The 17,041-nt window shown below is 39.7% G+C and overlaps 3 protein-coding genes and 1 non-coding gene across 5 annotated transcripts; 2 read left to right on the top strand and 2 right to left on the bottom strand.

Moving 5' to 3' along the window:
• Positions 1-464: 464 nt before the first annotated feature.
• On the bottom strand, positions 465-8,940 carry plbd1b (phospholipase B domain containing 1b). Its single transcript, XM_046377447.1, has 11 exons — positions 8,323-8,940; positions 7,484-7,706; positions 6,609-6,692; positions 6,317-6,458; positions 6,080-6,226; positions 5,623-5,767; positions 4,127-4,327; positions 2,113-2,253; positions 1,819-2,004; positions 1,584-1,690; positions 465-1,360 (listed from the first exon to the last, which is right to left on the bottom strand). Exons 1-11 carry the CDS (start codon positions 8,387-8,389, stop codon positions 1,184-1,186), a joined length of 1,620 nt encoding a protein of 539 aa, XP_046233403.1. The 5' UTR covers positions 8,390-8,940; the 3' UTR covers positions 465-1,183.
• Positions 8,600-8,672, bottom strand: trnar-ccu. Its single transcript has one exon. It is a non-coding gene; the product is annotated as a tRNA-Arg (tRNA).
• Positions 8,941-9,081: 141 nt separating the features above from the next.
• Positions 9,082-11,606, top strand: cby1 (chibby homolog 1 (Drosophila)). 2 transcript variants are annotated; one of them, XM_046377449.1, is made up of 5 exons: positions 9,082-9,223; positions 9,466-9,564; positions 9,710-9,815; positions 9,903-10,015; positions 10,146-11,606. In XM_046377449.1, the coding sequence occupies exons 1-5, from the start codon at positions 9,218-9,220 to the stop codon at positions 10,224-10,226; spliced, it is 405 nt and encodes a 134-aa protein (XP_046233405.1). In that variant the 5' UTR covers positions 9,082-9,217; the 3' UTR covers positions 10,227-11,606. The 2 variants fall into 2 exon arrangements, with proteins under 2 accessions (XP_046233405.1, XP_046233406.1); XM_046377450.1 differs by having other exon boundaries at positions 9,150-9,308.
• On the top strand, positions 11,467-16,159 carry pdap1a (pdgfa associated protein 1a). Its single transcript, XM_046377448.1, has 6 exons — positions 11,467-11,605; positions 12,489-12,571; positions 12,650-12,724; positions 13,275-13,399; positions 14,220-14,371; positions 14,792-16,159. Exons 1-6 carry the CDS (start codon positions 11,593-11,595, stop codon positions 14,824-14,826), a joined length of 483 nt encoding a protein of 160 aa, XP_046233404.1. The 5' UTR covers positions 11,467-11,592; the 3' UTR covers positions 14,827-16,159.
• The last annotated feature ends 882 nt before the right edge of the window (positions 16,160-17,041 follow it).

Below are 17,041 nucleotides of genomic sequence, written 5' to 3' on the forward strand. Positions count from 1 at the left end.
TTTACAAGTCTGATCTCCAATAGAGACAACCCCCCAGCCCACTAATGACAGAAATCTATTATCAAATATTTAAGCACAGTTGTTATGTGTAGCGGGCGGCACAGTGGTGCAGTGGTTAGCACTGTCGCCTCATAGCAAGAGGGTTCCAGGTTCAAATCCCAGTCTGGGTTTTCATCTGGCTCCGGCTTCCTCCCACAATCCCAAAAACCTGCACATTAGGTTAATTGGCTACTCCACATTGCCCCTAGGTGTGAGAGTGAGAGTGTGTGGTTGTTTGTCTTTGTGTGTTGGCCCTGCGATTGACTGGCGACCAGTCCAGGGTGAACCCCGCCTCACGCCTGTAGTCAGCTGGGATAGGCTCCAGCTCCCCCGCGACCCTGACGGATAAGCGGTATAGAAAATGAATGGATGGATGTTATGTGTAGCATATATGCAATTATTATCCATTGAATTGATCTTTTTTGGAAGAGTGAATTCAAACATTTTATTTTGAAAAAAGAAGTTGTCTCATTTTTGGGTTTGGTCTGGTTCTTTCGGAAAACTTGACAAAGACCAAGAAAACAGGGTCTTGTAATACCATTAGGAATACTAAATAAAGGAAAAAACGCACCATATTTTACAATATACGAAGATTTTTTTATTGTTAATATTCACTTAAGGTAAGTCAGATATTTTCGTTCCACACTATAAACCTGAGTAAACATTGCATAGAACAAGAGCAACAAACAAATAAATTGGTAGATATACATGTTTCCCTGGTGGATACCATTCAGATTTTACTCGGTCGGTTTAACACTGCAAATAGGTTCATAATACTTACGTTAATTTCGGGGAAAACTGTCACAATGCTGCCACTTTTAAACAGATAATGAAAAGTAAGAGCAGTAATGACACCAACAGGAATATCTCACTGCATCCATTGCTGGTGTTAAGTAGAATCAAGCTAATTGATTTCAGAATACATTTTGTGATGATGTACCAATGGATTCACAAATTGTTTGACGATAAACAATCAAGCCAGGGTCCTCCTCCCTCAGACTGGCATTTAAAAAATGACTGTAGCACTAAATTCAAATGGACAGTGAAATCAGTCAGACTCATGTACAAACTCTTAAATGGCTAATTTTCATCTTTTTTCTGATTTTCTCCCTGGATGGACGGTATCTTCTGTCCCTGTCTTAGGTCACGGCTGACGCAGTGTGGGCCTCATGGTGACGAAAGGAAAGTTGTAGGTGTGTGGGAGGCCCTGATGAGTCGAGAGGTTGAAGTATTGCCATGAGAATGGACGCAGGCCCCCCTGCGTCGTGGGACCATTTATTGCCTCTGAAACCAGCTGGACAGCCATCTGGTAATCTGTCACCTGTACAATGATAAAGAAATAGATAAGGATGGCAAAAAGAAAGGAGTGAGCAACCACAGGGAAGAAAGTGAGTAGGTTTTGAGCGAGTACATGACTAAAATCAATATCTGATACAGATAAGTAAAATGTGAAGTGTATTCATTCAAGTTTATACAAAATGTGTTCTTTAAATAGTTTTCTCACTTTTGGTGTCCAAAAACATTGATCTGAAGCTCAAGCTGACCTTAGAGTCATAGCAACCTCCTGGACGCGGCCTCCTTGGTCTCAGGTCGTTACGGCAACAGATGGTTTTACAGGGATGGCCCTTGGTGTAGGGGTCTCTCTTGTAGTCTGAAACAGAACCAGAAAATAGCAACAACATCCTTATTTATTTGTGTTTTCTGTCACGTCTCTAAAGTCCTTTGAGTTCAGGAAAGGATGTAAAATAAAAGGAACGCAAAAGTTATAGTTACACCTACTGTTGTATCGCATGATGTGCTTGAGGGAGTTGAGGTCAGACACCTTGGCCTGGTCCCTGCGGAGGATTTTGGCTCTGGGGCAGAGATCGTAAGAGAAGTCTTCTCCGTATCTCTTCCACATTACTCCATACCCACTCTGGTTGTAGATTTCAACATGAAATGGTATGTTGTAGGATGGCCAATAACCTGCCAAATGTAGTACACTAAAGGTGAAGGACGTCCCACTAAAACGGCCATCTGGGATAAAACTGAAAACCCAATAGGAACAGACAAACAAATATTTTTATTTCTTACCCCTGCGTAGAGTTGGAGTCTGATCAGAGTGCACTACCTTCCCAGGAATCTGCTCCACCACAGTCAGAGCTCCATTCCTGATACTGTGACCCAGAGAAACCCTGTTCAGGTCCACCACCATATACTGGCTGTTATACGTACCTTAAATAACAAAACAAATAACAACAAATAACAAAGATTAAGAGTCTATAGCCACTCTAGCAGCTCTGTGAGTAATGTTGATCATATTTACCTTCTACCTAGCTTAGTACAATTAATTCTGCAGGTATTTGGGCATGAATGTCTGTATAAAATGTCACTGCAATCTGTCAATTAGCTGTTAAGACATTTTAGTCTGGAGCACAGTGATGGATTCACAGACGTTGCCAACACACTTTAGGGCCACCGTAGTACAGTGGTTTTATCGTTTTTTTTTTTTGTTTGTTTTGTTTTTTGTTTTTTTTTAAACCTATATCAAGAAGTCACATAATTAATTCATCATAACTCTAGCTGCATTGTTTCACAGGAAAAAATGACATGCTTGTGCTCATGGGAGAAACAAGGTGAACATCTGGGTCAGGAGACAACTGACCTGCAGGGACATTAAGTCTTTATCCTAAGCCTGTTTAAATAAAATGAAAACACAGACAGAGGTAAAGGCGCTCGTGTTAACTGCCTGCAGACCACCACATCAGTTTGGCAGGATGGGGAGCTTAAAAGCAGAAGCTGCCGGTGAATGAGAGGACTGTCAGTCTCAAGAACACTCTGTCCTGTTCTCCCCTGCCCTCCCGTAGCAACATGACGTAAAAGATCAAAGTAGACGCCCAATTAACACACACAAGTGTTGTGTAATGAGAAGGATGGTCTGTCTGAGAGTTAATTAATTGCTAAGGAAAGTTGTCCTGTGAATTTTTAGGTAGTCAGAGTTTTAGTTCCAGATCAGGTCTCATTTTCCTCTTGTCTGCTCTTATTTCTTAGTCAGGTGAAAGTACAAAAGTGTTTATGGCAAGTCACATCTACTCCTAAAGGTTTCATCAAAGATGTAGTCTGACATCCTGACTCTAAATGGTTGAATATGGATGCACTTTAACCAAACACTTAACTTAATGCAGTGACAATAAAAAGAAAAGCTCTATTGACTTAAGAGGAACGAGGAGTTTAAAATAAATTTAAATGGAATATATTCCGGATTACAGATAATATATGATCATAATGCTAATAGATACATGTGTTTGTCTTTAAGCAATTTAATGAGGAAAAATACAAATTGGGACAAAATTCTGTGCGTACATTCACAGTTTTGTGATCCCCAGACGTTTCCTCTGGCACGACCATCAAGTCACAATTAAAATTTTTCCAGTATTGTGTTTTATGACTAAATACCTGCAAAACCAAGAACTTTTCCATCAGCCTGGACTGCACTTAAGTATGTAAAGTGCTAATCAGAAAGCCTGTTATACAGTATAGTATAGGCTACTAACACGGTGAACATGGTATAACTGATTGGCAGTAACTGGCAGTTTCTCTTGGTGGTTTTGATACAAAACTTCCCTTTCCAGCTGACTTTTTTCAAAACATAAACTATAAATTTAATCACTGTCAAGATCATATTACACCAGAATACAATGAAGTGACAATGTGAATTTGTGAATTTCTGGTCATTCTTAGATATATTTAAAGAAAAACATGTAATAATGATCCTGTATGCACCTTCATTTAATCTCACCTGGACTGAATGTTACTATGATCTCAGTTTGACATTTGCAATACCGAGGACACTTTCATTTTGCCGTGTCTAACATAATTCTCTTAACCTGTACCTGAAACACAACCAGATGATGTAAAATGAGAGAAAGTTTGGATACTAGAAATAAATTACTTGTCTTCAAAACAAAACAACAGAAATGGTAGCAAAGGATTGAGATCTTTGGTTTGAATTACACTACCAGGTAACATGCATCTGTCTTTTGTTTTTGATTAAAAACCAAAAAAACCTCCCTTAACCTCCTTGTCTTGACTCACGACAGGATTTCACCTGAGTTGTACTTGGAGAAGATGTGCGCCCACTCCTCTCCGCTGTGTGCCAGGCTGTTGGCCAGCCGGACCCTCTGCCAGGCCAGCAGGCTGTGAGGGCTTAGCTGGGAGAACAGAGAGACATTGAAGACACTGATGGAGGTCTGAGTCATCAGCAGGCCGCTCCCAAGAAGGTAGAAGTCATCCAGAGATGTTAGGAAGCCTGGAGGAGGAAGAGCAGGAGGAGTGGTGGTCATATAGAGGAAAGGGCGGAGAGAGTGAGAGAAGATGGATGTTTTAAGGACTGTGTTGAGATGATTTCTTATCCTAATCCACAATTTAGTGCATGCAGGGTGTATGGCTATTTAATTAGTAGTGAAAAGAATCTACACTGAAATTCTACTGAAAATGAGATAAGAAAACTGATGCCACTCTCATATCTGTGTAGTAAATACAACCACAGTAAGCAGCTGGTTAGCTTAGCTTAGCATAAACAAGGGAAACATGGGTAAACAGCTAGCATGGCTCTGCTTGACAGTCAGTACACCTACCAGCAGCTTAAACAAAGGAGACACAATGTGTGATTCAGTGAGTTTTAGGCTTGCTGGTTGGTGGTTTTTGCCGTCAGACAGATCCATGTTGTCTGATTACCATCGTAATACTATTATACCTGCTAGTATTACTATTAGTACATACAAGAAGAGGAGTACTTCTACATCTTTTTCATCCTTTCAACATTATATTACCTACAGTGCTGCTGTCAATAATACAAATAATAGACAGTAAAATATGTCCATGATCCCCACTGTTTCTTCTATGTTTAGTGTTTATATTGCATGTTTTCTCGTTCTCTTAGCACTGATCTGTTGTGTGTGTCAAATGTTTCACATTGCCAGAGAGAAAGCTGCAGGGGTCACACACAACCTCCAGTGGCAGGAGTGTAATTCATCTCTTCGTTTTAATATAGTGAAGTGATATCCTTGCCCTGCCGGCCTCTAAAAATAGTGCTTTAAAACCACTTGTGTTCTGATAGCAATGGAGCCCATAAGAGGATTTTTTATGGTCTGGGCCACTTGGCAAATCTTTGCTCACAAAATTACTCAGCCTCCCCTGACTTGACAGAGAGGGAGTTCATTTCATGCAGTTCTGTTTTGGGTGTATACACACTGCAGTGAACATTTCCTCATCACTGACTAAGATGTGTGCTAAGTAGAAGAATTACTTTCAGTAGAGAATGTTCATTGAGGATTTGTGTTAAGTCCTTGATGTCAGTGTTTATATTTTCCAAGATAAAAATGAAACTGTGCGGATTAAGGGCAAGCTGTTCACCTCAGCTCAGGGCTTTTGCAAGAAAGCTACGCTTTGCTGCACTGTAGGTTGACAGACTCCGCTTTTCCAAATTCAGGTCATGTACTCAGAAAACAGTCGCATCTACAAAGTGGGCATCTCTTTTTTTACGCCATGTCAGTCCTCAGACAGTCGGGTGCAGCTCATATGTGTGTGTGTGTGTGTGTGTACCAGGGTAGCTGCTGAATGACACTTTTCCACTGGCGGTGTGTGTATCAGACAACCTGAAGTCCCAGTGTTTATAGATACGCATGGTGGCAGCATATGTGTACCAGCTGGAGTGGCCGACCAGCAGGTTCTCAAAACCTGGCAGCACCTGAGACACAGAGAAGGGAGAGGCTGGTTTGTGGAAAAAGGATGTGTGCATGTGGGCAGCGCATCATCAAAGAAAACCTAATAATGTAGGATTACTGATTACACTGCATCATTCAGTGTCCTCATTTCCATTTGTCTTTGCTCGATGTAGATGGAAGAGAAAATGTTGCCCTCTCAATGGCCCTTTATGCTCCTTGACATGTTTTGAAGAAGGAAACCCCATGTGCAAAGACCAACAATAAAACTAATTAGGCCTCCATTGAGGCTTCCCAAATGCTCACTCACACTATGAGCCAAATGAGCTTGGCCTAACCTTGATCAGAGCTGTGCAGTGGCCCATTCCTGGCATCCTGAATGCGCCTGATCCTGTGGAAGAGTTGGAGCGAGGTGTCAGAGCTGGGACGAGGTCCAAGAGGTCACCGACACCATTGAGGAACTGGACAGCGAACGCTGATAGAGGCTGGGCAGGAAAAGAGAGCGCAAGTGGCAGAGATGAGTGAAATGATACTGTTGACAACTCTTTAACACACACACACATTCACACACACACCTCTCTGTGTTTGCTTTTGGCCCACCGTGCAGCTCCAGAGTGGAGTCCATCCAGCTGGGCCAGGATCAGTCCCAGATGATCCCACGAGGGGTCGCTGTGCCTCCTCAGTTTCACCTGCTCTTTGGCCCACTGGTGCTGTTTGCTGTGGATCATTTAGAGAGCTGAGAGGCCTTTCGGGCTGTTTCTGACAACACATTCTCTCCTGTCAGTTTTACAGACTGTTTCTCTGAAGCTGACAAGAGGTAAAGTTAGTCTGGTTAATGATGAACGCGAACTGATAGAAGCTCCGTACCTTAAGAACCTTTTGAGAGGATTCAGAACCTTCTCATCCTTTATGAGTTGAGGATACATGTTGGAATAATGACTGAAGATCCATCTGTGAAGAAAGAATAACAGCAATTAAACCATTTCTGTGATGCTAAACACTGTCAATAGCAACACAGCCACTAGATACAATGTCAAAGTTGTCATCAGGCTTGTAATCCAATTAATCAAACAGTCTCAGTTATGGAAAACAATGTTCAGAAAATCTATATCAGCTTCATAGCACAATAAAACAGCTTCTGTGTTATATTTTATGGAGATGTGCAATAGCTGTCAAATTTTTAAAAGCCTTCTCAGTTTTTTGATTAAAAGTATTCCAACAGTTAGTGTTACTGTGGCATTTCTCAAATGACTGGATGTGGAAGAAATTATTTCTAAATTTTCTAAAGTAACACAGTACAGAATCGGTTTTTGGTTTTGCCTGCATTGTAAAATTAATGTACATTGATATAATTTTTATATTTTTTGCTATTGTCCTCGAACTGACTGATATAAAATGAATATAGAATATATTTATTCACACATTTTCAACTTCTGCGACACACACAGGCATAAGGTCAAGTCAGTTTTGTCTGTAGTCCAATACGATACCCTCTATCTCTTGACCCTTTATTCAGATAAGGAAAAACTCCTCAAATAACTCATTTAAATAGAAATAAACTCCAGAAAGAACAGCAGAGGAGGGATCTCTGTACCAGGATGGACAGACATGCCATAGATGTTGTGCATACAGAAGAGACCAACGCAGTAAATTATGATATAGAAGGTTAGGATCAAGGCCATAACCGTGGAGTTAATATTGACGAGGACCAGATCACAAGTCACAAGACCTGTGACACTCACCCTGCAGTGAGATAACCTTCAAGGTATCCAGCCAGGAAGAAGGTGGTCTCGTCTTTTTGTGTGAGTCCTCCATAGCCAGCGCAGATCTCCAAGATGCCCCATCCAGACATAAGAAGAGTGTCATTGAAGTAGCCATAGGCTCCCCCCTCTGTCTCCATCACCCCTTCCTTCAGGATCACACTTTTCTGGGCAGCATCCCAGTACACAGTGGCCTCTTGGAGGTCTTCCATTGTAGGAGGATGGACAGGGTTACAGGGTTGAGGTTGGATAACACGCATTATGTAAGATAATGTTATGACACCAGTAGAATGAACTAGAAGGAAAATACAGCTTCTTTACATTTTCTTTTTTGTTGCTTGACTGGTATCTGTCAGACAGATATTCTTCTTTATAGACTAGTGTAGTGTGAGTGTAGTTACTTGGAAATACAGATAGAATGTAAAATCTGATTTCTTGCATGTATAAGTTGCACATACAAGGCGTTCTTAGACACAAAGGACACAAAACTATTTATATATATTATATAAAATTATATAACTGCCTAAATATACTGTATATCAATGTAGTAGGCTATTTAAAGGCTAATTAAGATTAGATAAGATAAGATAAGCATGATGTGTAATATTTCAAAAGTAAAAAATAATAAATAGTAATATATGTAGATAAACAAGTAAATATGACAGAGTAATTCTTCCCAGAAACCTAGCTAGGTGCCACCACGAACTATATGTGTCCATGTGCTATTTCTACATAAACAACAAAACGTTTAACTTTATTATAGTGGATTCAAAATTAGTTTCAGTCGTATGCAGAACACACACCACAGAAGCGTTACTCACGGTAAGTTTGCACTGATGCAGTCACTACGCTCAGCAGCACCCACAGTCTGATGCTCTGCTTCTGCATGTTAGCTGATAGTGTCCTGCGAATCTCGTCCTCTCATGTATTTCAGTGACTAAATGTTTTTACTAATGCCACCACTGTTAACCGATTGTGAGGGACTAGTTTTCGCGTGCCGATGAAATTGTATTTTTTCGGTTGCTATTACATTTTATTGATCGAACCATCTTCCTTCTGTCCTTTACTAAACTTCTGTCTCCCTAATTCAAAATTAACCACCCCAGATGGGACTCGAACCCACAATCCCTGGCTTAGGAGGCCAGTGCCTTATCCATTAGGCCACTGGGGCTGCGTAAAAGATGGGCGGGGACACGACTATTCATATCCGGACTCATAACAGGCTTCGAAGTGGTATTTGGCCATTTGGGGATTTTTAATTAATTAATTTATTTTTTATTTAACAACCAGGGCTTCTCAAACGTTTCTTTGAACTTCTCTGAGTATACAATAAAATATATGCATAAATATATCCACTATAACTTGGAAGTTATATTGGTGACGCTTCACCATGGTGATTCGTTTACGTTGCATGGATGGTTCCATTATATCCCCTAAATCGGGGTGTTTATATTATCCTCTTTCGACTTTTACGATTAAAATGTACATACAGTATTGTATGTAGTATACTCAATGGCGGAGTTTTACCCGAAATGTATAAAATTTGTTGGTTTTGGAAAATCTTCGACAATTTCTTGACATTAAAGCCGTGAAATATTTCAGTGTTGTCTTATTTAGACAAATGGAATTTTCACGTTTGCGCAGTAGCAAGCATGGTTTTCTTTGCTGAGAAAAGGATTTCAACCGCAACGCTAAGAATTTAAATAAATAGTCTGTATGGAGGTAAATATTTTAGCTATTTATTTTCAGTGACACTCCAACTACTAACTCACCTGTGAGGCAATCGACAGTTTCACTTAAATGTCAGGTATGAGTAGTACTCACACCCAGCGAGCGTTAGCCACCTAGCCTTAGCTTTAACACTTGTACCATGTACCGTTAGCAACGATAAACACAGTGTTGCTACGCAGTGTTCTTATCTGTAAAACATTAACGCTGCCGTTGTTGTCCTATCTTTTACACAGGACCTTAAAAAATCACTTAAGATGCCATTCTTTGGAAACACGTTCAGTCCGAAGAAGACTCCACCTCGCAAATCTGCATCTCTGTCCAGTCTGCACACGGTAAGTTAAAATGAATTTCTGTTGACAACATGATTGTGCTAAAGACATTTTTGATGAAATGCACTGACGGTTTTTTTGTCACCGCGTTGGTGTTAATTGTGCAAAAGTGTTACCGTTCTTTTTTTATTCACCTCGCCTCTTTTAGTTGGATCGTTCGACAAGAGAAGTAGAGCTGGGCCTTGAGTTTGGACCTCCTGTCATGAACATTGGAGGTCAGATCTGGAAATTTGAAGATGGACAGTGGATAACTGGTAATGGCTTTGATAATGCTGAACACCTGAAGACCATGGCAGAGGCTGCTTCCATAGTTTAAGTGCTTATCGTTTTGTTAAACACAGAATCTGGTGGGAATGCATCTGGCAGGGAGTTGCAGCGGCTTAAGAAAAGAAATGTACAGCTGGAGGAAGAGAACAACCTCCTGAAACTAAAGATTGAAATTCTCATGGACATGGTAAGAACTGCACTACTTTGATTATGCCCTTATATTCTCTATAACACAAGATGCTATTCTCTGTACATCTTTAAACATTTAGTGTCTTTCCAAAGCTATTAAGTAACTGATATTAATGTTTCTCTTCTAGTTGACAGAGACTACTGTGGAGTACCACCTGATGGAGAAGGAAGTGGAAGATGTAAAGACTCAACATCGAAGGAAGAAATGACGCATCTGATCTGATCCCTTCATCATAGGACATGTTCTTCATCCATAGATAATTTGTTCCTTTTATTTTTGTTATTCTTTTTGCTAAAGCGACAAGCTTTTCAGAATATTGTAGGATTTATTTGAAAAGCAGGTACAGCTGAATCAGATTTAGTGACATTGTCATTTATTCTGTCCTGCATTTGTTTGATCACCACAAATCTGAAACAACTGTGAATATCTTTGTTCAATACACAGCATATTTTCTACATCTTTTTTATTCGTATGGCAAGCATAAACTCACATTTTCTGTGTTAAATTCTTTGTATTTACTCTCTTTTCTATTCAGATTAAAAAGTGAAAACATCGCAGAGAAACACTTTTTTATTCACAGTTTTTTTATTTTATTTTTTATTTATTTCTTTATTTTTTAATTTTTTTTAACATGGATAAACAAAAAAAAAAAGAATAAGAAAAACAATGAAACAATGAAACAACAAGACTTAACACTTATTTATGTTCAAAAGGAGTGGGAAGAAGGCAAAGTTTTCATTACGCTAATCATTTATCAGATAAATAAGTTGTAACCACTGACATATTCACCAGAGGACAGAGAAAGACAGACTTGAAAGATAAACTACACAAATATAAATCGACGTTTTTATCATAAAACCAAATAGCATTGTTATGAGATCATAATCATGTAATTTGTGTTCTTAGTATTAATTTTATACCAACTATCACAGAAAGGATTTTTACTTTTGTCCTCTGTAATAATCACTAATAATTCATATCGCACACCCCAGTAACATTACCTATACAATAACTAAATGGACTTTTTCTATCCTTTTTGAAATGTAATTTGGAATGTCAGTGTTTTCAAGAATGTACCTCACAGAAATGAGAATTTTAGTAGAACTATGCATAATGATAGATTTGTTAATAAATTGAGGGATTTAAGAAAGACTGAAGAAAAGATGGAAACTCTGGAAGATATTTATCAATTTCCTGTTTGTGAATTAAGACATTAAGAATATTGAATAATTAAATTAATCACACATTCATGCGCCATTCCTGTCCATGAGAGGTATGGCCTTTTATGAATTGATTATATTCTCTTGAGCTAATTTGGTGGATGGATGTACATGTCAGTGAGGTGCTCAGTCGGACATGCACAGGGCAGCAATAGATGAATGGTTCTAACTGCGCAAGCGCAAGCTTCCCTGATTGAATGCGGCGTTTCGGCGTTCGTACTGCCGATAGCGGGAGAGACGAAGTAGTTTCTAGCCTTTTTCTGGCACTTTAAAGCCCCAGCTTTGCTTGTGTACCTGTCGGGTTATCCAGCCATACAGCAGAGGACCTAATCTGTACAAACTTAACTTAACATAATGCCTCGGGGCGGTAAGTAGTACTGTTAAAATTCATGTCTGATGCTAATTTTTAGCAAGCTAATTCCAGCTAGCGTTCCTTTGGAACCCTCACATGCTTAGTTTTTAGCATGCTAACCGGTTAGCATGGTGTATTTGCGGGTACGAGCGACTTAAGAAAGGCAGTAAATGTACCATTGGTGACTAATCAATACATTCACACGAACACAGCTACCACATTGTTGGTAATTTCAACATCTAAAACTGTTGGAGTGTTTAGATATTTGACCATTTACGCTTAACCGCCAGTACCATGTGCACTGGATACCGCTTGCCTGACATATTTATTAGTATGTTTTAATTCCCGCGAGATGGCGATTGGTATTGTTACCAGATACTCGAATGAATGTTCCCTTAAAGGATCCACTAGCCATGTGTCCGGCTGTTTTTTCTGTTATGTCCCTGACTGTCATTTGACATGACATTTGCCGACGAAGGGAGCTGGCCCTCTGTGAACCTCATGTGTGTCTCGTTTCCTAACCTTACCACATACACTCACATTCACGTCACATTCAAGTCTCGGCAGTATTAGGATGTTGTCACCTCGCCATGGTGAGGGCCAGATGTGTTCTCAAACAGCGGCTGTACCTAATAACAGCAACATCTGTACAACGTAATACCTTCAGATACTGATTTAAGAAATTATCATAGGATTCAGTCCAGACACTTCAGTATCAACAGAATTTCTGTCTAGGCAGTATTTATAGGGATATATCTTTAATCATATTCCATTGTACAGTATTATCTTTCTTGTATGGATGTAGCATGGGTGTAAATGTTTGACTGTGCTGGAAAGGATGTAGAATGACGAAAGGCAGCTGGATATGTCTGATTTTCCTGTGACAATTGCATTGCAGGGAAAAAGGGCCACAAGGGCAGAGGGAAGCAATTCAGCAACCCCGAAGAGATTGACCGACAGATGAAGGCGCAGCGAGAGCTGGTGAGCGAAAGACTTAAATGGCAGACATGGAGTTACCTTCAAACCAGGCGTGGCGTGACTGAATACTTATGTTAACAGGAGGAAACTGCTGGTGCTGAGAGAGGGAGCTCTTCAGAGTCTGAAGAAGAAAGCAGCAGTGAAGATGAAGTTGAGGTGAGTGGGGGGATTTAATGTTGACTTAGCCATGAAATGCACTTTGTGTAGCACTAAATTGTAGAAGTTGAATATTGCTGTATTATGTTCAGATTAATTCTTAGTTTTTTTAATGAGTCCTTAGTTCAAGTGATTTCAAGAATTACTTTGTTTGTGTGTTTTTGTTGTGTGTGTTTTTATTTTGTACTTTACCTTTTGTACTTGCTTTGCCTGCAGCTGACTTTGTACGAAAGCAAGAGCAGATTAGAACAATATTGTGATGTCCTAAGCCCAATTACTAACATTACTTCAAAGATTTTTGTATCTCAAATGTTTCTGGTGACAGATGCAAAGATACATTCTGACTCTGATGTGGAGGTCAGTGTCAGCTGTCAGAATCCTTGCATACCATTGTTTACTTTTGGCCAGTCATCAGGGGCATTAAGATATACAACAAATAGTTAAATGGGTCTCCAAATGTGCTTTTGAAGAGCAAATTATGGTTGGATGTAACTGTACCTGTGGTTTGTTGTCTCACTGATGTTACAAAGGTCTTTCTTGTTGCACACAGTCCAAGAAGAGGAGTGGTGTCGAGGGACTTATAGAGATAGAGAATCCCAACCGTGTGTCTCACAAGAGCAAGAAGGTGACTGAGGTAGACATCAATGCTCCCAAAGAGCTGTCTCGAAGGGAGAGGTGGGTGTCTCTCTTGTACACTGTTCCCAGTAAATTAATTGGGTAACCTTTCAAGCACACTTTCAGTGATTTCAGTATTCACTCATGGAGCTACATTCAGGAACATGTCTGTTCTTTTCACACAAGATGGGTTAAGGGAAGGGACAATTCAGAAGATTGCAGTAATGCAACACATAATGAGTGTCAACTGCCATTTAACTCAACAGAAGAAGAAAACGGGGCAAGGCCACATGAATGTACACAGCTGAAGACGTTTATTATGGAACATGACAAGTGAGGAGATATTTAGATTAAAGCAGCCATAAATGAGTCAAAGTCACTCAAATACATCGTCAGCGTAGTCTTGTGATTAGTTTGCTCGCTCCACATGAAAGCATCTTTCGTCAGACATATTTTTCTAAAAATATCGATCCCTGCTCCCATTCACACGTAACCTCATGCAGGAAATGTTCCTGAACATTTCAGGTATGGCTTGCATGTGAGAAAGGGCTTTTACAGTCACTCAGGAAAGACATGTCGATATTTGTGTGACTGGATTTTGTTCTAAGATGAACTTTATTGATCCCACATCAGGGAAATTCACTTCATGACAGCTCACGAGAACAGAATAGAGTGCAAAAAGCAAAAGTGTGCAAAACAGTTTCAAAAATAAAAAGAATTATAAATGAACAGTTTTAAAGTAAACACTCCACAATATACTGCTATACAGGCTATATACATATACTATATAGTAGCTTCTGGAATGTTTTTAACCTTGGGTGTTATCAGTTTTTTATTTTTACTTTATCTTGTGCACGTGCCCTCTTGTTCTCTTTGTCAGAGAGGAGATAGAGAAGCAGAAATCAAAAGAACGCTACATGAAGCTTCATCTTGAGGGGAAGACTGAGCAGGCCAGGGCTGACCTGGCCAGACTGGCCATCATCAAGAAGCAGAGGGAGGAAGCCGCCAAGAAGAGAGACGAACTCAGGAAAGGTGTGTAAAGTTACACGCACTTACACACTTCTGTAAAGTTACAAGTTTGTGTACTAGATGTAGAAATTAGGAGTTATTATTCTAATACTTTCGCTTACTAGTATCACAGTATCTGAAACGCATCAAGTACATCAGCAGGCTTCACTAAGATTTGTTCATACATGTACAGGACACCTTCTGTGTTCCAACAGTGTCCTGGCATAGACCAAGATCAGAAAGTGCAGTGAGTTTTTGTTAAGACGTTGCCACATTACTGAGTTGTTGGAACATGCTCTCATTGTAGTAGATTGTAGGATTCAGAGAGGTTGGTCTTCTTTGAACACAAGTAATTTGGTGCAATTTAACAGCAAACTGCAGCATTTTGAAACGAAAAGGTTCACATCTTTCTCTTCTTCTTCTTTTTTTTTCTTTAAATATCAGAAAAAGAAGCCGAAGAAGCCAAAGGAAAGCGTTAGTCCTCCATCTGCAAGCTTCCACATGCACTTCTGTCTCAGAGGGATGATAAGAGAGGGAGATCTGGAGGAGGAGGACAGGAAGGGGACCAATTCATAGGCACGTCACATCAGGGGTGCTCCTGAACTCCCTCATTTCAAATCAGAGGGGCGTGGCTCTTCATGACGGTGCGTTCAAGACAGGGAAAATGGGTGGAGCAAAGCGAGATGAAGAGGACTGCAACATTTGGGATGCCTCTTGTTTTTCTTAAATAATTGGAGGTTTTCCAAGTGCTTCACTGCCTCTTTACTCTTCCCCACCTACCATGGTTTTAATTCTGAAGCTGCTGAAGTTATTTCCATTCTTCTTGATTCATACATCTTCACAAGTTTACATACTGAGCGGACAGATATCACAGTGAGCGTGCATGAGGATTTCTTTGGTGCTTGACTTTTCCTTCCATCTCGCCTTTTTTGTGAGAAGGCAAATCGGTGAGTGATGGAGAAAAGAACACTATTCAGAGGATAAACTGATATATAGGAATATTATATTAATTTTACAATGCAGTTTAATATGTCGGACATGTTGCACAAGATATTGGTACAGTTTTCTAAAGATTACATTTTTTTCCACACCCACATTCCAAAATATTCTGCTTTTTCCACCAGCTTTATTTGGTCCCAGTGTCATTTTTGCCATTTTTCAAGTTAATGTTGGAAGAAACAGTTGTCTAAATCTAGAAAGTAGATATTTATAGCTTTTATCTATAGCGTTTTTTCCCCCGATACTTCCCCAAATTGACACTTTGCTCACTTGAATAATCTTGTTGTTCTCAGTTAAAAAGTTTTTCAGAATGTGTTTTGTACTTCTCCGCTCAAAGCATCAGGAACATCACTTGAAATGCCTGGAAATAAGCATTCTTAAATTGTTAAGCATCAGTGCTGAAAGCATTGTCTCAAACTGCCTCAGTTACTGTGGCCTTGCCCTGTTTCTGATGGGATCCTCTGCGGTTCTGCAGGAGGGATTGTGTCTTTGTTGCCTTTTCAAAGTTTACACAAGACCAGCTCACTGTTTTTGTCCCATTATTAAAGTGCTACAAAGAACCTGCACCTGCAGTGTGTTTATTAGGAACACTCGCATACAAGTGTGCATGATAAACTGGTCACTCAGTTTGTGGGGGATTTGGAAATGCCTTGATCAGGAAAACAGTATTCCCTACATGAGCAATATGGAAGTAGCTTAAAGAACAGACTAGAAACCACAAAGTGTAAGAAATGTAGCCACAGCATAAAAATCCTCAAGTTTTCCATCATGTATTTGAAGTCATTTTTAAAAATAAATTCATTAATTAATAAATGAATATGTTGTGTTTTGTGTTCAGAATGTAAATGTTGTAAATGTTGATGGTTTTTTTCAGATACTAAAACATCTGGAATTTGTAGTTATTATGATTACAGTCTAACCAGTCTGTGCTCAGTGACTGATTTAATGCAGTAAAAACAAAAATCCTAATTCCAAAGCTTAGAATGACCAGTAATGGAAAATACAGCAACTAATTACCATTTTACTCAAGCAGTATGCATAGTGCTTGAATACATTACTATTGTGATCAACATATATTCTAATATTAATGAATTTTATTGGCAAGATGACAAAAAAATGCCAATGCTGAATATGGGATCCGCTAAATGGCCAGACTGACCTCTGATTGTGTATCGTGTCGCATCCAACAGAAGACTCATGAGCCAGTGAGGCCACAGGAGGGCCCTCTGCTGCTGGTGTGTGCATTCTGCTGTTGCCACCACTAGACTGCAGCATCTGGCAGACAACAGCTTTACCACAACCTCCTCCTGAACATGCGAGGGCAGCTACTGACGCACTGCTGACATCTAATGAAATTGATGTGGGATGTCGCTGTGCCTCAGTGCGACGTGATGATGTACTAACCGAAACTTGAGTTATAGCAGACGGCAGGAGATGTCTGCATACATCTGCAGAACTAGGACGTCGGATGTAATGCAAACATTCAGTAAAATGTTTCAGGGTTGAGATTACAGGTATGTAACCGAGGTTATCAGGAAACATCAATACACACATTTATTAAAGCAGCACAATAAATTAATATCATAGTTTCTTTCAGTGATGATTTTATTGTCAGCTTTTTAGTGCTCTAGTCATTTTGAAGTGTTGCTTAGTATCTGCTGAATGTGTAAATTTGTGATTATATCCTAAGTTAAG

The sequence above is a fragment of the Scatophagus argus genome, chromosome 21 (genome assembly GCF_020382885.2).
Source record: "Scatophagus argus isolate fScaArg1 chromosome 21, fScaArg1.pri, whole genome shotgun sequence".
NCBI classification, from domain to species: domain Eukaryota; kingdom Metazoa; phylum Chordata; class Actinopteri; family Scatophagidae; genus Scatophagus; species Scatophagus argus.

What these genes read in the sequence shown, in the direction of transcription:
- plbd1b (XM_046377447.1), bottom strand. Translation starts at nt 8,389, where the DNA reads ATGCAGAAGCAGAGCATCAGACTGTGGGTGCTGCTGAGCGTAGTGACT. An exon ending in CCTCTCAAAAGGTTCTTAAG is followed by an intron (nt 6,459 to 6,608) that starts GTACGGAGCTTC and finishes AATGATCCACAG; the next exon opens with CAAACAGCACCAGTGGGCCA. An exon ending in CCAAAAGCAAACACAGAGAG is followed by an intron (nt 6,227 to 6,316) that starts GTGTGTGTGTGA and finishes TTTCCTGCCCAG; the next exon opens with CCTCTATCAGCGTTCGCTGT.
- cby1 (XM_046377449.1), top strand. An exon ending in AGATGGACAGTGGATAACTG is followed by an intron (nt 9,816 to 9,902) that starts GTAATGGCTTTG and finishes TGTTAAACACAG; the next exon opens with AATCTGGTGGGAATGCATCT. An exon ending in TTGAAATTCTCATGGACATG is followed by an intron (nt 10,016 to 10,145) that starts GTAAGAACTGCA and finishes TTTCTCTTCTAG; the next exon opens with TTGACAGAGACTACTGTGGA.
- pdap1a (XM_046377448.1), top strand. An exon ending in TGAAGGCGCAGCGAGAGCTG is followed by an intron (nt 12,572 to 12,649) that starts GTGAGCGAAAGA and finishes TTATGTTAACAG; the next exon opens with GAGGAAACTGCTGGTGCTGA. An exon ending in GAGCTGTCTCGAAGGGAGAG is followed by an intron (nt 13,400 to 14,219) that starts GTGGGTGTCTCT and finishes TCTCTTTGTCAG; the next exon opens with AGAGGAGATAGAGAAGCAGA.